We start from the raw sequence: 24620 nt of genomic DNA, 5'->3' as shown, positions 1-24620 counted from the left end.
TAAAACAAGAGCCCGCCTTGCGGGTGCAGACCGCTCATCTATTTCTTTTTAAAGTTGAAGGACTCTCATTTTCAATCACAAAAAGATGGAGGAGTGGAGTGAAGAGGGGTGTATAGTGTGGGGGGTTGTGACATTTTACTTATCTTCCAAAAAAGCGAAAAAAAAAAAAAAAAAAAAAAAATCTTGGGGGGTTGGGGGGGTCGGGGGTGGTTGGGGGGCGTTTTGGGGGGGGTGGGGGTAGGGGGAGGGGTGGGGGGGGTTTGAGTGCGATGGTTGGAACGGTATTTCAAACATACCATTTTTTAAAAAAAAATGGGGGGGTATAGTGTGAGGGTGTGGTGGTAATTGTTGAGATGATCTTAAAAAAAAAAAAAAAAAAAAAAAAAAAAATTAGGGGGGGGGGGGGGTGGTGGGGTGGGGGTGGGGGGGGGGGGGTATAGTGTGAGGGTGTGGTGGTCATTTGTGAGATGATCTTAAAAAAAAAAAAAAAAAAAAAAAAAAATAGGGGGGGGGAGGGGGGGGGTGATGGGAGTGGTAGGGGAGGCACGGGGAGGTTTGGGTGGAGTCTATTGTGGTATGTCCAGGTAAGAGTAGTTTTCATCAAAGTATCAATCAAATCTAATCATAAATAAGAAGTTATGGCAATTTTAGCAAAATTTAATAATTTGACCTTGAGAGTCAAGGTCATTCAAAGGTCCAAGTAAAATTAAGTTGCCAGGTACAGTAACCTCATGATAGCATGTAAGTATTTGAAGTTTGAAAGCAATAGCCTTGATACTTAAGAAGTAAAAGTGGATCGAAACACAAAATTTAACCATATATTAAAAGTCTAAGTCAAAAAAGGGCTAATTCCGTAACAATGACAACCAGAGTTTATGCAACTTGTCCTTTTACTGTACCCTTATGATAGTTTGTGAGTTTTCCAAGTATGAAAGCAATATCTAAATTTACTTTAGGGGTAAAGTGGACCAAAACATAAATCTTAACCAAATTTTCAATTTTCTAAGTATAAAGGGCCCATAATTCCGTCAATGCCAGTCAGAGTTACATAACTTTGCCTGCACGGTCCCCTTATGATAGTTCATAAATCTTGCAAGTATGAAAGCAATAGCTTTGATACTGTAGGAATAAAGTGGACCTAAACACAAAACTTAATCAATTTTCATTTTCTAAGTATAAAAAGGGCACATAATTCTGTCAAAAATGCCAGTCAGAGTTACATTACTTTGGCCTGCACAGTCCCCTATGATAGTTAGTAAGTGTTGCCAAGTATGAAAGCAATAGCTTTAAATGCTTAAGGAATAAAATGGACCTAAACACAAAAACTTACCAAAAATTGTCAATTTCTAAGTGCTAAAAAGGGGCACATAATTCTGTCAAAAGGCATGCCAGAGTTATCTAAATTTGCCTGCCCAGTCCCCTCATGATAGTAAGTAAGTGTACCAAGTTTGAATGCAATAGCATTGATACTTACTGAGAAAAGTGGAACTAAACGCAAAACTTAAACCAAAATTTTCAATTTTTTAAGTATAAAAAGGGCACATAATTCTGTCAAAATGCACGCCAGAGTTATCTAACTTTGCCTGCCCGTCCTCATGATAGTAAGTAAGTGTACCAAGTTTGAATGCAATAGCATTGATACTTTCTGAGAAAGTGGACCTAAACGCAAAACGTAACCGGAACGCGACGCCAACGCCAACTCCAACGACAACGCCACCAATTCCAACGCCGACGCCAAGGTGATGACAATAGCTCATAATTTTTTTTCAAAAATAGATGAGCTAAATTGTTTTATATTATTAAAACCAAGTTGCTTGTTTACTGGTGTTTTTAATCAGATTTCCCTTCATATACACTAATACTATTTAAAACCAATACATACTATGGTGAGTCATCTGTAGAGGCAATGCGACCAACAACTGAGCTCACGTTTGCCTTTTCATCGATTGGAAAATAAACCTGTTGCTGTGTTGTACACAAATTTTGGAGGGAAGCTGTCGCGGATAATTATGATCCTTATATCAGCGTTCACACAACGTGCAGGGATGCCATTGTCACAGGCCTGCAGAGTGAGCTGTAAAACAACAATAAAATAATTAATGCATGACTGTGTGTCAAGTATCCTTCCAGATTAGCCTGTGCAGTCAACGCAGGCTAACCAGGGAGAGCCCTTTCCGCCTAAACTGGATTTTTGCTAAGAAGATACTTCCTTTAAACAAAAAATACCATAAAAAGCATGAATTAAGTTAAGTTATTAAGGAATAATGTTAACCATACCAGGAAGTCGGTGATGTTTGTGTTGAGGACAGTCTGGGTGAGGTAGATCTGGCCAGTCTTATCATCTATCTGAAAGTAGTTTGAGGCCCCAGACTGGAGGGCGCGGTTCACTCGCTCACCCACAATGCCGTATGTGATTTCATCCTAGAAACAGGTGCATATACACACTATTGGAATACTATCATACACAATAACACTTTAAGATAAGAGATAGAGACTTCTTTGTGATAAGGTTTGTCACTTAATAAAAGAACCAAGCACATTTAGTTCTACAAGTCAAACAATATGAAATATCTAAAGACTTTTATCAAATTCTAATCAAGTATTCATTGTCACCAGATGATTGAGCTAAGTGGAAATAATTGCTGCATTGCGAATATTAAGTTTGGACATCTTTTTTTAGGTGACACTACACTTACATTGTCTGTTCTGTCTGTTGCCTGCACCTGGGTACCTGGCCGTGTGAAGGGTGGGTGGTCCTCACGCATCGGAACATCGTTGGAAGTAAAGGTCACTGCGGGGGTCCCTGGTTACGCAAAACCTCAATCAGCACAGTCTTGAAGGCAGTGTTACGCTCACGACCGGCCTGGTAAGCCTTGATTGTCATCTGAAGTAAAAATATAACACCATAAAAAGTGTTCTTTCAAAAAGCCATAAATGCATAGTACATCTTTTTTTAATTAAATAACCTCAACAAACTGGTAACTGACCACGAAAAAGATTGTTTTTGTTATGATCTCCCAAAGTATTTTAATTTAAAAATAGACAAGAGAATCTAAAATTTGAAAAATATGCTAAACATACCTCAAATCGAGTCATGTTTCTGAATCCAGTCTTGAGATTGTTCTGTATGTAGAGGTCCAGTGAGGTTCGTGACGCTCGGCGAATATTGAAGTAATATGCACCCAAAGAAGTTCCGATCAATTCAAAGACCAGAGACTCATTTGCCTGTTACAACGTTAACAAAATATAACTTTTATGTAAAAGTCACATATACAAATTGACAATTTTCAATATCAGACCCTTGATCACACTTTTAAAAATTGTTGTACTTGTACTCAACAGCAATGTGCAAAGTAGTAGTAAACAAAGAAAACCAGCAATTGAGTGTAATTATTGTAAAATCTTCAACAAGAGCTGTCATGACATATGCCCCCTATAAACGCTTTGATAGAAGTTATAGCATTTTTCGAAACCTAAACGCAGATTTCAAAACCTAAACGCGGACCCCAAGTTCAAAGTCACAGGGATCAAAATTTGTGTGCGTATGGAAAGGCCTTGTCCATATAAACATGCATAGCAAATACGAAGGTTATATCTCAATAAACATAGAAGTTATGAGCATTTTTTGAAACCCTAAATGCAGATTTCGAAACCTTAACGCGAACCCTCAGTTCAATGTCAAGGTCACAGGGGTAAAAAAAAGTGTGCGTATGGAAAGGCCTTGTCCATTTACACATGCTTACCAAATATGAAGGTTATGTCCAAAGGGACATAGAAGTTATGAGCATTTTTCGAAACCTAAACGCAAAGTGTGACAGAAAGACGGACAGATGGACAGACAGACGGACAGTCCAATCACTATATGCCCCCTTTTCTTCGAAAGGGGCATAAAAAGGTTCATGTTAAAAAAATAAAAACCAAGGCATGAGGGATGGTTTACCATTAAATCTGCATCAGAAGCATCTATTCTCTGGTTAATGGTTGTCAAGTTTGTGTTGACAGCCATTGTTTCTAGGATAGTGAGGCTCAAAGCTGTCGGTGGCACAAACACTGTGGGGGCTATCACGCGTGACACTGATGATCACAGTCGACTGAGCGGTTTTTGCCAATGGTACAAAATTATCTGATGCCGTTACAGTGATCTGGAAAAAAGATTAACAAATACTACAATTAAATGATCATGAATCCAGTTCCATCAAAAAAATCTATTATCTGAGAAGAAAGATTGATGAGAAGACAACACCACTCTTTAAATCATGCATTCTATGTATTTTTATTTGCATTCAAGAGTATTTTCTAACCAGCATCATTCATCAAACACAGAATGCATTTCAATTCTTAGGGGAATGAAATTTTTGAAAACGCCAATTCCTGCTTTACAGACGTTGGTTTATTCAATAACAAGGGACAAAATTGTCACAAAACCAGGTTTTCATTGTGAAAAAAAAAATCTGATAAAGGGAGAAAACTCAAACTGAACTTTTGAATGAACAAACAAAATTACCCCCCTTTGTAAGTTTGTTTTAAAAAAAATAATATTTTTAGTCGTGGCGACCTTGACATTGGAGATATTGACGTGATTCTTTCGTGCGACACACCGTCCCATGATGGTGAACAAATGTGCCAAATGATTTAAAATCTCACAATGAATGACATAGTTATGGCCAGGACAAGCTCATTTATGGCCATTTTTTACCTTTGAACTCAAAGTGTGACCTTGACCTTGGAGATATCGACGTAATTATTTCGCCCGACACACCGTCCAATGATGGTGAACAAATGTGCCAAATGATTTTAAAATCTGACGATGAACGACATAGTTATGGCCCGGACAAGCTTGTTCCGCCCGCCCGCCAGCCAGCCCGCCAGCCCGCCCGCATTTGCCAATCTAATAAGCAGTTTTTTTCCTTCGGAAAACCTGGTTAAAAATCTTTCTTCCTAAATTGTACTCTATCACATCAGCTCAATTTCTGCAGTAATTAGAATATATATTTTTTATTTTGAAAACAATTAACAAACTGGCTTTTAACATACACTGTATTGTCTGCGCTGTTGTGGATCCGTCAACAGATTTCCTTTCAGGTATACGATTCCAGAAATAGGGTCCACATCAAAGTAGGTCACATCTTGGCCAGATGAAGAGTACGTTATTCTGTCCTGGACACCAAAAAAACATCCGACATTTACAAGAACGAAAAAGACAAAATTGATAAACACTACCTTATGAGGAAGGTATGAAAACATTTCATATAAAATTATAATTATAAATACTGAACAATATATGCATTGCTCATTCAAATCACTGCATGATTGTATCAAATCAGACATACTTCAAAATGGTGCAAATGGTTAGAAGCGTTAATTTAAAACTAAATAAATGGAAAATACTCCATAAAACTATTATTTTCACAATTTACTGAAAAATAAACTATAAACTGAAAATAAATCAGCTAATAAAATCTAGCATACCAGAACATCCCTGTCAGTTGCTGTGACTTGACCAATGGAGGTGTACACTCCTGTGGTTTCATCAATGTTGAGGAGGTAGTTTCCTGCATTAGAAAACACTGGTCCAAACTGGTTCCTATCCACGTTCACTACCACTGTCGCCAATACTTGTCGCTCTGGGTAGCGGGAGTCATAGGCCGCCACAGATATCTGCAAACAAGTAGCAGACTTAGAGCATATTCAAAATGATTTCCTTCCTATATCATGACCTAGGCGGGTCATTGTGACTTGCACCAGTACTTCTAGATGTTTATTATGAACAACAATGTACGGGTATACAAGATATACTACCAGGAAGGCAAGATAAATTGTACATGGAATTCGATAAGAAAAGTATTAAGCCTATCAAAGAGGCATAACAGAATTGCTAATAACGCTTAAATAATGCTTTATTTGTAGATGTGTCATTATACATTTAAAAGCATGCGGTCAAATGGGCTCACTTACATTGTACTGGAAGACATTCCTCTGTGACATGTTGAAGGACTTTGCAGAGATGATTGTGCCATCGTCCAGGAGAGTAAAGTAACCACTGCCTCCACTAGTGATTCCATTCAGTTGGTACATAATAGACCCCTGCAGATGAAATTAAGCTTTACAGTCATGCATAAATTCAGTAAAATCACAAACAACACCACTATCTTTAAATGATATTTTTATTGACTTAACTATCATTCATGCCTTAATGCTGCTTAAAAATATGCATGCAAAATCTGAATGAAAAGGCCTTAAAGTCAGCATCCAATAACAAAAGTTAATTGTTTATCATGGAAAGCGCAGGCTTATCTGGGATGACACTTTACGCACATGCATTAATCCCATTTTTTCCACAATAAGGTTCATGTGACAATGGGCTTACTTGCTGATCATCCACCTGGTCCTGGTCACGGGCTGCCACTCGAGCTACACTGAGACCAATGTTCATGTTCTCGTTAATGGTGGCCAAGATCAGGTTGCCTACACCATTGGTGATTGTGGGAAGGAAGTCGTCATAATTGACATTAATGGTGATTATGCCTTGGCCAGTTTTCTCAGGTATACGCATATCTCTGGCAGTGACAACAGTCTGTGGAATGAATGAAATACAGCTTGATTTTATGTTTTACATATGTTTTACATGAATGTATTATCATTCAGACAATTTTCAACAAATTGAACATTACTATTAGATTTTTACTCAAAAAAGTTTTATTTAAATCTAAACAATCACACCAAGCTTATCAAGCAGATATACAATTTTTATATATTCAATTAATTCATATATTGTAATATTTTTCTATTCTAGCAGAGAAATGTTTGTACAATCCTCTATGAAACCCTACCTTAAATACCCACAAGATAAGTTTAAGCATTAAACTTATTTAAGTTGATTGCAAATTATTTTCTACGTACGGTAAATGTTCGTGTCATGTTATTGCGCAGCCTGTTGCCATCGGATAGCCATATTCCACCATCGTAGTTGTCCATGTAGAAAATTTCTGGTACTCCTGCACCCGAGATTTCATACTGTAGTAAGTCCTGAAATGAAACAAAGTGTAATATTAACTGCTTCAAATACAGAATGTTGCTTAATTGTTCTGAAAGGGGTTTTCATCTCCCCATCTTTTCATATAAGTTAAAAAATATACATCTTGTTTTGTCCTGTACTAGATTCCTTATTAAAACCTTCTTCATTGAAACATACCTGAATTATAGCCTAGCTATGGTTTTGTGACATACAAATGTACAGACAAACTAATAGATAAATGTGTCCACTTTTTTGGTCCTCTGCGCTTACCCCATCATTATCAAAGTTGTTTCCATTGTTGACCTGATGGACAACCTTGGCAGCATCATGGTAGTCAAAGATCGTCACCGTAGCAGACTGCACAGTGGGTGCAAAGATATTGCGAATCACATTGACAACAAAGTTGACAAACACTTTCTTGTCCGGGAAATTTGAATCATAGGCTTGAATCCTCAGCTGTAGATGAAATAAAGATAAGACTTAAACAATACAAACAATAGTAATTAAAGCAATTTGTATAAAGATGGTCTTGTACAAAATACAGAATGCAAGGTATACAGTAATCCTGTTGATTACTTGTTTCATTCAACAATCAGAATTGCGAATTGTATACACAATAATCATAATCAGGAACTAGCTTATACAATTATCATACCACATATTGTGTTGTAGGATACGTCCGGACACTTTTCCTCAGGACAACCTTTGCCCTTCCATTCTCATTGGTGACATTAAAGAAGTCTGGTGCATCAAGGTTGCCTACGATACTGTACACCATAAAACCCTGAAATTACAATTATTTGGCTGCATAAACAGAGCATTGAAGACTACAGTATTTATCCTGACTAGCAATACTAACTCTGGAGCGGTTCACATTGAAAAAGTGTTAAGTCTGATAACTGCATATCCTGCTACCTGCATGGAGGCTATCAACATGTTTAGACAGATTGTTGTTGGATTGGAACACATTTCAAGGCACTTACACTGAAAGAGTCCACATCAGTGGCCCTGATCTCTGTATTCTGTGGGGCCACCTCTGTCCCAACCCCAATAGTCTCTAGGATGGTTGTTGTATAGTCTGCAGCATTGAAAGTTGGTGGATTGTCAAATGTGATATCAATTGTAACCGTGGCAATGGCACTCTTCTTCAGAGGGGAGGGAATAGAGTCTTCAGCAACAACTTGGAACTGGAACAAAAACAAACAAATGTGCTCAGAAACTGTTAAGTAGTAACTAGAAATTTAATTAATTTTCCAATAAAATCTTATAATAACATTTACAAGTATAACAACAAACATTAGTTAGTTTTTTGTGGTTCTTGTTTTTCATGTTTTTTCTATACACAACTGAAGGCATGTACAAAATGTGTAATTCTGTGTAGTCAAGTAAATACCTCATAACGATTGTTCACGTTTGCATCATCCAACACGCGGAGAAGAGATATCTCGCCAGTCAAAGTATTGAGGTAGAAAGTTCGGTCGTCATTTGCATCCCAGTTATTTCCCTTCCTATATGTAACAGTATCCTGAAACAAATAATTATTTGATATATAATGTGAAGTTTTGTGAAGAAAGAGAAACTTCTGATTATTTTTATTACAAACCTAAAAACTGAATAATTTTAATCATGATGAAAACTTTTTTTGTATCGGTACCTTTAAAAGCATTTATACCATTAAACTATGATGTGCTAATAGCAATTATTTAAAGAAGAGTTCTACCACATCATCATCTGTGGCGTTGATATTGAGGATGATTGATCCAAGACGGCGGGTCTCGTCAATCACTCGTCTGTAGGCGTTACCGTCAGGGTCAATGAAGCGAGGCGTGCTGGGATTCCTATCAACATTGATGGTTACTGTGGCAGTGGCAACATCGTTGGGGTAGAAACTATCATAAGCTATGATTTCAAACTGAAACATGAAGTAAAAAAGTTGGCTTACACAAGTTCGCAGTAAGTATATCTGTCTGCTAAAAGTAAAATAGAGATTTATACAAAATTAAAAGGTGTAAAATATAGGCATAACAAATTCATATTAATGGAACCATCTTGATTTAAGTAATAATATATTAAAAGAAAAGTTTAAACTAATATCACAGTTTAAAACATTGTTAAATGACAGCAAATTATAATTTGCCTTATAGATATGCAGATTAATTGTATGAATATGATTTTCCTTCTACAAACAACAACCGCCGTCTCCTCACATTGTATCTCTGTGCGTACAGCCCATCCTGACTCAAGTCCTTAATCAAGGTTACTGTGCCATTGTTAGCAGCAATTCTGAAGAAGGAGTTGGCTGACTCGAAATTGCCTGTCTTTCCATACATAATGACTCCCTGAAAAAATACAGAATGCTTAAATATTACAAAAATTATACCTTTTTATTCTTTATTTTTTTCCTTAAAAAAATAAGTATAATGAGTACTTTAATAGAAAACAACTTGGTGTATTCTAAGCAATGATTTTTTTTGTAATAAAATATGTCTTCCCATACATAATAACTCCTTTTAAGTAATATATATGTATAACATGCTAAAATAGAATAACAATATACACATGTAGCATCATCCTAGTTAATGACTACTTTATATTTGTTAATATAATCAATTATATGCACAATCATAGATGTAAAAATAATGCACCTTATAATTAATAATATGAATTGTACCATAAAACAAATGTAGGAATTTATTTGTGGACCATACATGTATATAGCCTAGATGCCGAGGATAATCTTTTCTCATAACAGTTCTGAAAATAAAGTACCAAAGGTCTCTCCCTATGGGTCTAAGTGAATATTGCCCTTTTGAATGAGTTTAAATATTGACAGTCAAACAGTGATGTCTTTCAGAAACATATTTTGTGTGTTATAAAGCCTTTTTTTTACTGTGAATAAATATACAAAGAAGAAGTAACAAGTGACCAGTACTTACTCTCAAGTCTCCATCATTAGCAGATGTCTGAACAACAAATGAGCCCGAAAGAGCATTCCTTGTTGGATTGGCAAAGTATGGCAGTGACTGGAATCTAGGAGACTGAAGGTTTCGTCTGATTGTTATAGTAACTGTTGCCTGGTCACACTTCCTGAATGCTGCACGATTGTCACAAACTTGCACTTGCACCTGTTTAAGATGAATGGAAATATATGTTTTTAAATTCCCATGCATTGTCCCTTTTATAATCTTTTCAATGCTACCACACTTGCGACTTTATATATCAAAGTCAAACACAAACTTTCACACATGCATAATAATATCACCCCATTGGTGGAAAAAAGGTACCATGTGCCTTCTTATTTCAATGTCACATGGTACTTTTTTGCACCAATAGGGCAATATATACACAGTTGTTTTCAAATTCTTGATAAAGCAACATTTCAAACTAAAAATTGAAATAAAAATGATAATTACGTAGCTTTTAGTACGATTATATAATGGCATTTAAAATGTGATCATAAGAACATTAAGTAAGAACTGATCGCCAAAGCTTGGCCAGCAGGTCAAATCAATCTCCACCTCATAGATAACAGGACAAATTAAGGTAATAAAGTAAGTCTCTTCTTAGCAAAAATCCAGTTTTGGTGGAAAGTGTCGTCCCTGATTAGCCAGTGCAAACTGCACAGGCTAATCTGGGACGACACTTTATGCACATGCAATAAGCTCTTACAGAGTTGCTTGTCTGGGTCCCGAGCGTGAGCAGCTTACGCAGAGTGATGTCACCAGTCTGCTGGTTGATGAAGTAGTACTCCAAACTGGCCGCGTCCAAGATGGACCAACTCAGAACGTCCTGAACAGGCAAACACAACCATAGCTTAAGTTTTGAATGAGCACATGATTTATCTGAGGGTAGACTACCAATTAAGGCTATATGTTGTTTCGTTAGTAAAAAAAATTGTACTAATGCAAGAGTTTAAAGATACAGTATTAAAACAACACATGATTTATCATCTAATGCAGACATATAAATCATTAAAATTAAGAGTTGATAATAAACATATTGTTTACAAGTCTTTTTCCAACTAAAGTGCCTCTTATATTATTTTGAATCTGAGATTTTACAAGATTGCCTACACAAAGCACATTTAAAAGTATCGTCATACCCTTGGATCAGTGTCAGTAGCGTTCACACGTATGATGACCTCCCCTAGGCCATGCGTGTCCCAGATTGTGGTGCTGAGACCGGCTAGATTCAAGATGGTCGGCTTGCCTGGGTTCCTGTTAGGAACCAGCTTGAGGATATCTTCATCATAGTTATCCGGATATTCAGAGTCCCATACTCGGAACACAAGCTGAAAACATTACACAGGAGTGGTACATACGGGGCATACATTTCAAAATAATAAATACATTGAATACATGTGTGCTAAAGTTGTACATATTTCATAGACATTTATGGACAAACAATACAACAGGTGAAATTAAAACCAAAACAATTGTAAACTTACACTGTATTCTGCCTGTTGGTCATTGAGTATATCAGCCCCTTGTCGCACTCTGACGTACGCAGTTTCATTCACAACATCAAACATGAAGAATGATGGGGCCGCCCCTTCTCCCACGAGCCCAAATTCCATTTTCCCCTGAAAATGCAGAGAAATATGTACTATACACTTCATTGTATATTTCATGAGCATTTGTAGGATCAAGAAGTATATAAACAAAGTAAGTATACTATAAATGTGTCTCATTTAAAATTCATTTAGCATTACAACATACAAACACTCTCTGTTTTATATATGCATTTGTTCAATAATAATTATTATTAATGCTTTTTTTTACAACACAAGCAAAGAGAGTTCAAACCTTTTTGTCATTGTCATTAGCTGTCACATTGTAAATGATTCCATCAGCAAACGTTCTGTTTTCAGCAATGCTGAATGTAGCTGGGATGCTGATGAAGAATGGAGGGCGGGAGTCGCGTTCCACCGTTATACGAATTTCCGCGGTGTCAAATTTAGGAGGGTCCCTCTGATCAGAAGCGCGAATTTGCAACTGCAGCAGAGCGGAGCATATTTTTAATATATTTTTGTTGATGTTATTATTATTGTTATTATTATAATCAGTATCATACATATTCTAAGCACGTTAAAATCATTAACAGTACAAGAGACAATTGACTTTGGCCTTGACAATTTGACATATTTTATGTGTATGTTTCTGTATACTAACATGGACAACATTACCCAAGATAACATGAGGCAAAGCCACTATCTTTAATTAAAGTAATTTAAAAATGTATCATAAACTATTTTAACATTATATAGGTAAGATGTCAAATTGTAAGCATTTAACTAACCGCAATTCATAAGGTTACCGCACAAACTCTCGACAACTTTAGACTGTCACATTTATGTAATTCCCATTGGTAACATACAACCATAATTATGTAACATATTTAAGAGAGAAATGCATATGTTTGCTCTGTACAATATCTAGTATTATTGCAAAGGGAAAAAGATTACACAGATGAGACATACCACGTAGGTGTTGATTAAATCACCCTCCAGATTTCCAACCACATAGAGAACACCGGTGTTGGAAACCAGGAAAAACTTGCCAACATGGTCACCCGAAATTATGGAATAAACAACGCTGTCCTGTAGAAAAATGAAAACAAAAACATGCTCTTATTATTGTCATAATGTGAAATGAAGACAGGGATCATTTCATCAACTAAGCAAGAATTATTTGTGCACAGTCATTTACTTTACATTGTAATGTGTTATGCTTTTATGTCGCACTGAATCAAAATATTATTAAACAATATTTGACATAACAGTGTCAGTATAAGCATAATGATTTTACAAACACAGCTCTAGACAAATTAAATCATTCAATCATACTAAATATTGCAAACAGATGTTGGTTTTTTTTTCATCATAACTTTGATTACTATTACAAATTTGAACTGATCAATAAACGATAATAGGTAAATAATGTATAAAATGCTCCAGTTATATATTCAAATCCATATAGTACATGAATATCAACAAAATTTGAGCTGCACTATATGCAAAACTGGGATTAATTCATATGTGTAAAGTGTTGTCCCAGATTAGCCTATGCAGTACGCACAGGCTAATCAGGGACAAAACTTTCCGCTTTTATCGTGTGTTGTTTTTTTTGAAGTTAGTCTCTTCTTAGCAAAAATCCAATTTAGGCCAAAAGCGTTGAGAAAGTCTTTTCTTAGCAAAAATCGAGTTAAGGCAAAAAGCGTTTTACCCCATCCAGATCTGTAGCAAGAACAGTGGTAGCATTAACAGGCTGAATGTCCTTCTCTGATATTTTGGCTGCATACACATCCTGGGTGAACACTGGTGGGTTCTGGTTACGCAGGATGTTAATGGTCACGGTGGCTGAGGCAGTCTGGGTAATTTGAAGCTCCGTCCTGGTTGCTATGGCAACGATCTTTAGAGACAAATGAAGAGGCATTACCTCAACTGTTACTTAAATATGTTTATATTCTTTTAATTTATTTTCCCAAACATTTAAAAGTTTTAAAAACTCACGTCAGAAGTACCATGTCAGGAATGAAAGTGCATTAATATTTTTTATAAAATGTTAGACGAGACCAGATAATGTAAAAATTAAAAATTTTGCTATTTATAATTTTTGTAATAAGACTATAATCAGGTCAATGAATATGGATACTAAATACTAAGAAAACATGGTAAAATGCATGACTTACTATAAAAGCTGGCCGTTCCCTTATTGGATCAGTGGTCAGGTTCTTGGTCAAAACAACATCACCATTGGCCTCGATACGGAAGAACAAGTTCCCATCCGCTCCTGGTTGCAGACTGTATCCAGACTTAAAGCAACAAAGGATTATTGTATTTAATTTACAAGCAAAATAATTGCTTTTTATTCAATTTGGATACTGAATGTCTAACCTAACATAATCCAGTATCAGGATATTTTGATATCCTAATATTCATTGACTTCTACAAAATTTAGTGCAATATTTAAAGAAATTCAGTGCAAAAACTTTCTTACAGATTGCTTCAATTTATATTAAAGATTGTGTGTTTTTATTTCACTTGACTATGAATAAGATTCCTTACTGCGCCTGGGAATGCCCGAGTGTTGACAATAGTGGTTCCTACAGGGGTGCTTTCAGGAATGGTCCTACTGTAGTCTTGCTGCCCGAATGCGAGTGTTCCATTGACACGGTTGACCAGAATAGTCACTTGGATGGATGAAGATCGCTGAGGCTCTCCCTTGTCACGGACAAAGGCCGTCAGCTAAACAAGAACACGTTATCATCATGACAAGCAGATTTTTTTTCAACAATATAATATAAAATACAACTGTTTAAGTTAATGATTATGCTACAATAACCTTCAATTAAAAGCAGGTGGTCATAAAGAACATGGTTATTAAATATATGATAAATGATAAATGTATTAATACTGTGAATAAATGCAAAGTTTAAAACTGCGTAACATCATACCTCAAGGACATCAGTGGGGTTGACTATAATTGCGTTACGCACAGACTTTGTGAGTGACAAGGCTCCAGTTATACGATCCAGATAGAAATAGCTTGCATCTCCAGATCCTGGTGTTCGGTCGTTGATCGAAAACTCAAACTCGTTGTTTGGAGGCTGAAATGATGGGCAATTTTGTATTGCTCATTTCAGTAATTGTTATAATGCTCTTCATTTTACCATTCAAATATTTACCTGCTGAAGTTGTTGGATCAATTAAGAAAACAAAATACATACCGGTAGTTGACTTCAGTAAGAGCTTCTGCTAATAATGTTTTATTGGTTCAGGGCTTCTGATGTTACAATATTTAATTCATATCAATACTGACTGTCATTTTCAATACAAATCATTACTCACCAGTAAATCAGCATCAGTAGCGTTTAGGACAACAATGGTGGTTCCTGTTGCCATGCTTTCCTCTATTGTGCGGTCGATATTCTGGTTGTTGTTGGCAAACTGTGGATTCCTGAAGTTTTTGTTGACAAAAAGCTCCAATACCACAATATCAGACAGTCGTGGAGTGCCCCCATCTTGTACTTGAAGCATTATCTATAAAAAATAAAACAAAACATTTTCATAGCTTTGTCATAAATGAACAAACATTTCAGTATTGCTGATGAAATAGTATTTAGTGTGACAAGAAAAATGGGATTTCCTCAAGATACAAATTCACAACTAATTTTTAACATATATCACTGATAAAACTTGTGTACCCCAAGCTTACATTGAATCGTATTTTAGTTTCCGTTGTAAGATTGGCACCTGGTCTCAAGGTCACCTGACCGTTGCTGTTGACAGCAAAGAGGCGCATGGCATCATCATCTCCAACAATACTGTAGCTCAGTGTATTAAATGGCGCCTAAAACAGAAAAAAAAGTTTGATGATTGACATTTTCAAACATTTATTAACATAGCTACAGTATGTTTTTGTTTGCTCAGTTAAAGTATTTGCTGTGAGAACTATTCCCAAATGTCAAGTAAATAGGCTGAATGTAGGCCCAGTTGAGCTAATCAAGGAAATACAAAAAATGATGACATAATGAAGTCTTTCATAAAGTAAGACAGAAAGAGAATGAAAAATAAACATACGATATTATCATTATCAGTGGCTGTTGTTGGGTAGATAAGAGCTCCTCCAACTAAGTCCATGTTGACACTGGTGGCATACTTTCCGCTGATAAGATTGGCAAAGAATGGTGCCGTATTCCGGGTAACTGTCACAGTGACAATGGCTGGGTCAGGTACAACATTGGATGGGACACCATTGTCCTTTGCATTGATGTACACCTGAAAAATAAAGACGTGAATAATGAAGAATAGCCATAAAATACCAAAGGGAAAATGTGCTGGATGAAATCAATAGCAAAAAGAAAACAGACTTTGTCACAATAATGACAAAAAATGTTGTACGTTGAGAAATGTAGGAGAACACCTGTGGACAAGTTTGTGTCTACGGTCAAATAGACAACCAGACTTGTATGGTAATTCCAGTATCGTCATAGTGAGGGTATGAAAACCAACATATAACTGTATATACAAAATGGGCAATAGAACATCTTCTGTAGAAAAAAAACAAAAACATACCTGCACATTGAACTGGGTGGCATTATTGGGGAAGCCCATCATTGACCTCTGCAGACTGAGACGACCCTTGTCCCCTGTAGGGCTGGCCAAGGTCGACACGGCAAAGTAGGACTGCACGTCTGGGGTGTTACGAGCTGCATCTAATGAGTAGGTGAGGTCTCTATTTGGTGACTGAAAAGGCAGAAACAATACAGAAACATGTATTGAAAATAGTTTTGAGCTTAATATATTCGCAGAGATTTGAACATGGTTATAAATCAACTCTAGGAATAAACACTTTTTTAAGATGCATGTTTTATACATTTTTTCCGACATGATTTTGTCTGTCATTATGTCAATGTCTAAACAATTTGAAAACATCAGGGAAGCTATCTTACAGTATCATCCAGGTCAATTGCAGTGACCATCTGAATCTCCAGACCGAGCTCCTGTGTCTCCAGAATGGACTTGCTGTAGAACCGGCTCCCTGTTTCAAACCGGGGACCGTTCTGGTTACGAAGGATGTTCAGCTGCAGCAATCCCACAGAGCTCAGGGAAGGGTTACCCAGATCATAAATCTGGACTCTCAGCTGCAAATGAGATTTACATTCAAATCTATTGATTCTTTACAACACTTTACAAGTCAAATAAATAGGAAGGCATACATGTTATTATATTCAAATAATAACCTAAAATATAACCAAAACTTGCTGCAGTTGACATGTGTCTAAAGCATTTTCACTTATACAAAGCAATTAAGCAAAAGTAAAAGCCCATATGTGAATATCGTATGTCTAACTATGGTCCTCATAAATAATAACAAAATTAAGTAAAACTATATTAGAAACACATTTCCTTTAACATCAACTAATCAAAATTATTATATATTATTACAGACTCTTAATAAACACTGTTTATGTAAATTTGGCGTGAATTTCCCAAATATTCATACACCAATAATAGGCAGAAAAATGCTATTAAATTCTTAAAATATAATATAGACTGAAAACCTGTACACTTAAGGGAGATTCTTCAAAATTAATCACTACTTTGTATGTAATGATAATGCCAGCATACCACCAGTTTGTAGAATGTCTTGTCAGTATCAAGTGGAGTGATCAGGAACACGTTACCAGCCTCGTCCACACGCAGGAAAGTGGTAGCCATGTCGTCTCCAATAGCTCGGAACCTAAACGTCCCAAAGGGATTCTGAAATAAATATTGGCCATTAGATAAAAACACGTTGTTAACTTTCAAAATAGAACTATGTGTACAAATAAATAAAAAATACATTTACAAGTTGTTTCTTCTCCAATCTATATGAATCAATGTGAATTAATTAAACATTGATTGAATTCAAAAACGCTGCATTGAAAGAACATTTTTAATTATATGTGCCATTAACTGATGAACAATTATGTTCAAAAAGTATAGAACTACTAACCACTGTGTCATTGTCTCGCCCTTGGAAGGAGTAGATGGGATTAACGTTTGAGATGGTTCTGGTCTGTGGCACTTCTATAATTGCAGTGGGTCCAATTATTTCTGGCGTAAAGCGGTTGCGATCAACCGTTAGGGTGAAAGTTCCTGGCGTGCACAGTGGCTGTGGTAGCCCTTTGTCACATGCTTGAATTCCGAACTGTAAACAGGGACAATTATATGAGCTGCACTCTGTGAAAAGGGGGTTAAATGCATGCGCATAAAGTATTGTCTCAGATTAGCCTGTGCAGTCTGCACAGGCTAATCAGAAACACTTTCCGCTGTTAGAAAGTCTCTTCTCTGAAAAAATCCAGTTTAGGCGGAAAATGTCATCCGTGATTAGCCTGTGCGGACTGCACAAGCTAATCTGGGACGACACTTTAGGCATATGCATTAAACCCCTTTTTCACGGAGCACAGCTTATATTTTCAAAGATAAAATATGTAATCGGTGTACCGCGGTGACAGGCCTGGATATTTTATGTTCTGAAAACAACAAAGAATCACACTGTTTTCATCCAAACTGCCCAAATGTTAGGAAATATACTTGAAAGTTATAATAACCACCAAATTGAAATTAAAAATATGATAATTTTCATTTACAATATAATTGCATATTTTATCAATTATCTATGTTTAAAAGATTTGTCCAATCTGCAGGAACTTACCACATAGGTGGTCTGAGTTAACCCGATCTGGCTTGTTGTAAGATAGACCTCTCCTGTTGAGGGTTTTACGTTGAAATACTCAGTGAAGTTGCGAATTGAATACACAACCTCTGTGTGGGGCACCTGAAATATTAATAAATATACAATATTAAAACTGATATATAAACAAAATCAATATAACCAGGTGCAACCTACTTCTATAAACTCCAATAATTTTATAAAAAATTAAAAAAATTCAGATTACTTAAGATTTAATTCCTGAACATGCAAGATGGAATGCTTAAGACAAAATCAGAAAGTCTCTGAATACCTTGGTATCACGATTGTCAACAGCGGAGATGGAATAAAACACTTGATTGACATTGAACAGCTCTGTGATTCTGTGAGAGTATTGGCTGCTTGTACCTGAAATGTACATTGAACAGCTCTGTGATTCTGTGAGAGTATTGGCTGCTTGTACCTGAAATGTACATTGAACAGCTCTGTGATTCTGTGAGAGTATTGGCTGCTTGTACCTGAAATGTACATTGAACAGCTCTGTGATTCTGTGAGAGTATTGGCTGCTTGTACCTGAAATGTACATTGAACAGCTCTGTGATTCTGTGAGAGTACTGGCTGCTTGTACCTGAAATGTACATTGAACAGCTCTGTGATTCTGTGAGAGTATTGGCTGCTTGTACCTGAAATGTACATTGAACAGCTCTGTGATTCTGTGAGAGTACTGGCTGCTTGTACCTGAAATGTACATTGAACAGCTCTGTGATTCTGTGAGAGTATTGGCTGCTTGTACCTGAAATGTACATTGAATAGCTCTGTGATTCTGTGAGAGTACTGGCTGCTTGTACCTGAAATGTACATTGAACAGCTCTGTGATTCTGTGAGAGTATTGGCTGCTTGTACCTGAAATGTACATTGAACAGCTCTGTGATTCTGTGAGAGTACTGGCTGCTTGTACCTGAAATGTACATTGAACAGCTCTGTGATTCTGTGAGAGTATAGGCTGCTTGTACCTGAAATGTACATTGAACAGCTCTGTGATTCTGTGAGAGTATTGGCTGCTTGTACCTGAAATGTACATTAAGGTATTCAAATCTGTTGTAATAAAACAATTGAAGATGATTTCATGTAAAAAAGTTAATAAGGTTATTTACCATCTACAACGTTAAAACACTGGTACACTGAGTTAATCCACAAAATGAATCATATCATAAAGTATCTATTTTCTATAAGACATTTGTAAGAAATGATGACCCATTGTATAAGCTCTATAAAGAGAATACTAGGCTTTTGTTGAATACAGTTGTTTATAAAGCGGGGCATTGGTAACCTGAACCACAGGCATAGACAAGCAGTTCATGTTGTTCTTGTGCCGTGCAAAATAAACAAATCTGTATTCAAATCTTATCTGATATTCTATTGATACCATGATTTATAAAAATATATGGTCTCTGTTTGAAAACAGGCAAACAAATACCGGTATAGCAGTATTGTCATAAATAAACAACAACACAACAAACACAAATAAGATAATGCAAATAAACAAAATAATGTCATTGTTCTGCACACAACACTTACCACAGCAATGCTGAATAAAGCCAAGTTTACTCTTCTGGGGGGTCATTTCGACAATGAAAGTCAAATTTTGAGATATGATGTTCGTTACCTGGAAGTGTGTTGCTCCATTCTGGTGGATTCAGATTCCTGTTGACTGTTACCACGACGCTGGCAGTGGCAGAACAAGAAGACGGTCCTCTGTCTGACACTTGCACTCGTAACTATGGAGATATAACAACATACAATTACTTAATTTTCCAGCACAATAGGAATAACTCATAATAACGAATGGAATGATACTTGTACTTTTATTGTAACTAGTCCCAAGTTGTTTACTTTTTATCTCCTTTTATTCTTTTTGTTTAACTTAATTTATGTTTTACAAACACAAAACTCAATTTATTAATTTAAAAATATGATAACACTTATTTGAGTAAAACACATACGCCATATGAGAGTCCAGGATCTGCAAAGAGGGCTGATCGCGTTCTCACTTCTCCAGTGGCGCTGTTTATTTCAAACACGGTTGGTGCAACACCATCACCAATAATGACATAGTCATGTTGACCAAATATTGTTCCCTGTAAGAAATAAAACCTTGATTAGCTGATTATGATGATGCATTTCACTTTAAAACAGTAGTCGAAAAGTTAACACTTTCATACTTGAAATGACACAGCGATAAATTCCCCTGTATCCCGAACCAGAAGCACTTACATTGCTGTCACTGTCTCTCATGTATGTCCCAAAGTTGATGACAGTCTGTGGTATGAGCAGCTCATTGATGGTGGGGGCTGGAAGGGGTGCAAACGAGGGACAGAAGTTGTTACGGTTCACGTTAATGGTGACTGGGGCCAGGGCACTCTGACGGCCGTCAGTGGCTCCCAGCTTGTCAGTCATCCTGGAGTTCAACTGGAAAAAAATAAAAAAATATCCAGATTTGTGGCATAATAAAACATCTAGCACAATGACAAATGAGATCTATTTTAGCTGCACTCTTGGTAAATGGGACTTATGTGCATAAAGAGTTGTCCCAGATAAGCCTGTGCAGTCCCCGCTGGCTAATCAGGGATGACAATTACAGTCTACACTGAATTATTGTTAGGAAGATGCTTTCTATAAAATAAAAATTCTGTAAAAGAGGACAGTGTCATCCCTGATTAGCCTGTACTGACTGCACAGGCTTATCTGCACGTGCACATGCATAGAGCTCCAGTTTCCCAGAGGGTGGCTCTGTCTTTAAATCAAATAGCTTATCAATTAATTCAAAATATTTTAGGCGAATACAAGTTCACATTTCAAATGCTTTATGTACAATTATAAACTATTATTTCACTTCAAATATGCTTAAATATTCCTCCTGATTTTCCTGTGAAAGAAAATACATAATGCTTACAATGTACTGCGGTGTATTCAGATTGTCGAGGTACACTGGTGACTTCACTATGATACGACCAGATGTGTCCAGTGTAAAATACTGCTCAGCCAATGAATTGCCTTCACTCCTGAAGATGAATTGATTCCATGGATTCTGGAAAAGAAAAACAATCCGTCATTAAGATGTTACTGTTGTAAAGGTAACAATTCAAACTAAAAGGTAAAGAAGTTGATAAGTAGAATAATGTTTTTTCAGTAATACAAAAGAATGTAACTTTGGAATCCTCTCACAGAAATTGTAAGTAATCGCAATTATGTTAAACTGTCTCTCCACCTGCATATTAATATTTTATTTAATATATTGAAATAATGGTAAACAGTTAAGGCTAACATTTTAAAGAAACAATGACCTCCATGTATATATAACTCCATGAACAAGTGACAAACCTTGGTGTCATTGTCATAGCCTCCTATCGTGTTGATCACAGTCCCGACTGCAAGGTCTTCCTGTATGGTAAAGGACCAGCTGGCCTGGTTGTGTTGAGGGGGGAACAGATTCCTGTTCACGTTGACAACAAGAAGGCGTTGGCTGCTCTTGGGGATCGGACCTTTGTCTGTTACTGTGATGAGAATCTGCAAAATATGACAGAAACAACTGTAAAGGTCACTTAAGTAAAGTGCTAATCATTTATGCTGAAATCATGTTGCAATTCATAAACAAAAACCATATATTTTGAGTTGAAAAACCGTGATTGCTTTGGTGTTTATTTTTTACATAAAAAACAATATGTATTTCACATACCAGACCTTAAAAATTAAATACAAATTTCTTCTAGAGTAAACTAAAATCTTCATATTGAAAACACACTGAAATATGGAACATACATTGTACGATTCTCTTGTGTCAGTCAGTAGGTTGCCATTAGCTGTCAGTAGACCTGTGTTGGCATTAAGTGTGAAGAAGTCGTTGGGGGTGGTCTCAATCTTGCTGTATGTCACGTTCCCAAATGGAATCTGGAATGTCATATCATCGAGTGTCAAAAAAATGTAACACTCTTCAATACCAACATTTTCACAATTTTAACAACGGGTAAACACATTTTATTTACATATATATGCATTTACATCAAGAATAAAAAGACTTAAGAAAAGTAAAAGGAAACCAACCAATCTTGCGCTTTCGGGATTTAAAAGACAATATAAATATAATTGAATACAATGTAATACTGTAAAATCATTTATATTTGTTTGAATGTTGTGGTTTTTCAAGAAATGACTTAATTGTGGGCAAATACATTAATGGATTTCTAATATTGGAACAAAATGAAGAATTTGCATCTGGTCATTTACCAATGTGTTTTGTGTAAAAATTGAAAATTGATCAACAAACTAAATCTATGCAAATTAATGACCCGTAATTTATGATGATTTTTCAGTATACAAGATTCATTTCTGAGTAAAGGAGCTTACTGTAGTGTCCAGATCCTGAGATGTGATAGTGACCACAGGGTTTGTGCCAATGTCCTCACGAATGTTTTGTGGAGTTGGGAAGGTCAAGGTTGGGGTAAAGTCATTACGCAGGATGTTCAGGTTGGCGCGGACAGGGGCTGACGTTCTGGGTGGATCACCTCCGTCTGTGGCTCGTACTGAGATCTGAGGCGTAAAAAAGAATTACATCACAACAATGACATATAGAAATGTTACTTATTAATTCTTTTAAGTTAAGCTGCCTTTTCTTTGTGTTCAAAATAATTGAAACTCAAATGCATGCTAACGCTTCAGAGGAAAATTGAACACTAGACGCCTAATCCAATAAAAAAAGTTTGTACATTTTTTTGAAACATAATTTTGTAAGTTCATATGTCACATTAACACATGTTCAACTCACATTGTACTGCTTCAGTGCGCTGCATGGGGCATCATACAGAGCGTATTTTGCATAGATGTTCCCATTGTCATCAATACGGAAGCAGGCAAGGACTTCAGCAGATGACAGGTCAATGTCGTAACTCTGAACATTATTTGGTGGCTGAAAGCAAGGCAATCAATCTAAATTAGAAACTCATTTCGGTCTTCATTCGAAAAACAACAATTAACATAATTCCACAGACATTTTCTATATGTCAAGATTACCCATACATCAATTAAATAACCGGAACATTTTCAAGAAATACTAGTACTCATTCATATTGCAAGGGAAATATTGTTTCCCTGTAACTTTTGCCTTCAAAAAAACACATAAACTCTTACCAGATCATTGTCAGTTGCTGGGGTTACGAGCACTGGCCGGTTGATGTCAAAAGTCTCCATTACTGTGTTACTGAAAGGGGCGTTAGCAAAGAATGGAGTCATAAAGTTGGACTTGACAACCAGAGTCAGGATGGATGTCGCCACTCTAGAGGGCTGGCCCTGGTCTGCAACTCTCACGACAATCTGAAGCGGTAAAGAACGTCTCAGTTGTAACATACAAAAGAAAGCGTGCATCATTTAATGAGCAACATAAACAGACCCTATTCTGAGAATGCAACCAAATGTCGAGCCTATCATATCAATAATTATCTTCTATATTAAGACATATCAACATATTTTGCTTATATTAAACCATTCCATATATAACAAATTAATGTATAATTATGTATGTTTATGTAAAGTAATTAGTTTAACTGTAATGTAACAATCAGATTATAACAAAAGTTTAAAATATTTAACAATCTGATTAGTTGAGTAAATTCTTAAATGTTTAATAGATTAAACAAAAAGAAATGAACACACCCAAGCGATGAAATGAAACATACTTAAAAATGCAAACAGTGAAATAAAAGGCAAAGTTAAAATTCAATTACCGTGAGCTGGTCAGTGCTAACGTTTGAAGGCAGGTTCTGTGCCAGACGTATCTGGCCTGTCACATCATTGATGGCGAAAATAGCGTTGTTGATCAGACTGAAGCGCAGTGTTCCGAATGGCAAGGTCTGGAAAGGACAACAAAACAGATTGTGTTTTACTATTGGATGCAACTGTGAATTCAGTAAATTGTTTTAAAAATAAAATTCAATATCGATTATTCATATACATGTATTTACAAAGTTTACATTTACAAAATCAATACTTCTGTTTTTGGTACAAGTAAATCGGATAAAAATACATAAATACACTTTATTACATGTACAGAAAAGAAACAACTAAAACCATATAATATAGTTTTTTTTCTTTAAATCTGAAAACTATAAAAACAAACAATATATGAAAACATATCACTCACTACAGGATCTGGGTCGCTAGCTCGGACCAGATAGAAGTCAGCGCCCTGACTTAGTGTGGAGTTGATCTCAAACACGTTCGGGAGGTTGAGGAAGAACGGGTCTCCATTGTTACGCGTGACAGTGAAACTGCAGGTCAGTGGTGTGACAGATGTCCTGCCACCACCGTCACGTAAGCCAATTGTGAACTAAAACATATCAAGTATATAGTGTTCC

The 24620-nt window shown here is 36.3% G+C and overlaps 1 protein-coding gene across 1 annotated transcript in view; it reads right to left on the bottom strand.

Moving 5' to 3' along the window:
• Positions 1-1948: 1948 nt before the first annotated feature.
• Positions 1949-24620, bottom strand: part of LOC127866342 (protocadherin Fat 4-like) — a 74981-nt gene continuing 52309 nt past the window's right edge. Inside the window, exons 75-120 of the mRNA XM_052406815.1 lie at positions 24407-24592; positions 23991-24116; positions 23398-23580; positions 23036-23176; positions 22618-22800; positions 22033-22161; positions 21595-21780; positions 21167-21301; positions 20488-20682; positions 20217-20351; positions 19880-19991; positions 18527-18621; positions 18217-18339; positions 17515-17709; positions 17148-17279; positions 16469-16660; positions 16092-16262; positions 15597-15794; positions 15232-15366; positions 14865-15056; positions 14471-14623; positions 14082-14261; positions 13706-13828; positions 13240-13425; positions 12495-12614; positions 11821-12009; positions 11463-11597; positions 11118-11306; positions 10685-10804; positions 9952-10140; positions 9223-9354; positions 8736-8927; positions 8409-8540; positions 7999-8202; positions 7671-7799; positions 7286-7471; positions 6901-7026; positions 6368-6574; positions 5956-6084; positions 5470-5658; positions 5035-5157; positions 3941-4142; positions 3082-3225; positions 2697-2884; positions 2278-2421; positions 1949-2074 (exon numbers count right to left, since the gene is read on the bottom strand). Coding sequence (XP_052262775.1) covers positions 3975-4142; positions 5035-5157; positions 5470-5658; positions 5956-6084; positions 6368-6574; positions 6901-7026; positions 7286-7471; positions 7671-7799; positions 7999-8202; positions 8409-8540; positions 8736-8927; positions 9223-9354; positions 9952-10140; positions 10685-10804; positions 11118-11306; positions 11463-11597; positions 11821-12009; positions 12495-12614; positions 13240-13425; positions 13706-13828; positions 14082-14261; positions 14471-14623; positions 14865-15056; positions 15232-15366; positions 15597-15794; positions 16092-16262; positions 16469-16660; positions 17148-17279; positions 17515-17709; positions 18217-18339; positions 18527-18621; positions 19880-19991; positions 20217-20351; positions 20488-20682; positions 21167-21301; positions 21595-21780; positions 22033-22161; positions 22618-22800; positions 23036-23176; positions 23398-23580; positions 23991-24116; positions 24407-24592 — 6645 coding nt within the window. The 3' untranslated portion in view covers positions 1949-2074; positions 2278-2421; positions 2697-2884; positions 3082-3225; positions 3941-3974. The remainder of the gene's footprint in view (positions 2075-2277; positions 2422-2696; positions 2885-3081; positions 3226-3940; positions 4143-5034; positions 5158-5469; positions 5659-5955; positions 6085-6367; positions 6575-6900; positions 7027-7285; positions 7472-7670; positions 7800-7998; positions 8203-8408; positions 8541-8735; positions 8928-9222; positions 9355-9951; positions 10141-10684; positions 10805-11117; positions 11307-11462; positions 11598-11820; positions 12010-12494; positions 12615-13239; positions 13426-13705; positions 13829-14081; positions 14262-14470; positions 14624-14864; positions 15057-15231; positions 15367-15596; positions 15795-16091; positions 16263-16468; positions 16661-17147; positions 17280-17514; positions 17710-18216; positions 18340-18526; positions 18622-19879; positions 19992-20216; positions 20352-20487; positions 20683-21166; positions 21302-21594; positions 21781-22032; positions 22162-22617; positions 22801-23035; positions 23177-23397; positions 23581-23990; positions 24117-24406; positions 24593-24620) is intronic.

Source organism: Dreissena polymorpha, chromosome 2 (assembly GCF_020536995.1).
Source record: "Dreissena polymorpha isolate Duluth1 chromosome 2, UMN_Dpol_1.0, whole genome shotgun sequence".
Lineage (NCBI taxonomy): Eukaryota > Metazoa > Mollusca > Bivalvia > Myida > Dreissenidae > Dreissena > Dreissena polymorpha.
This window is presented reverse-complemented; position numbering and strand designations above follow the sequence as displayed.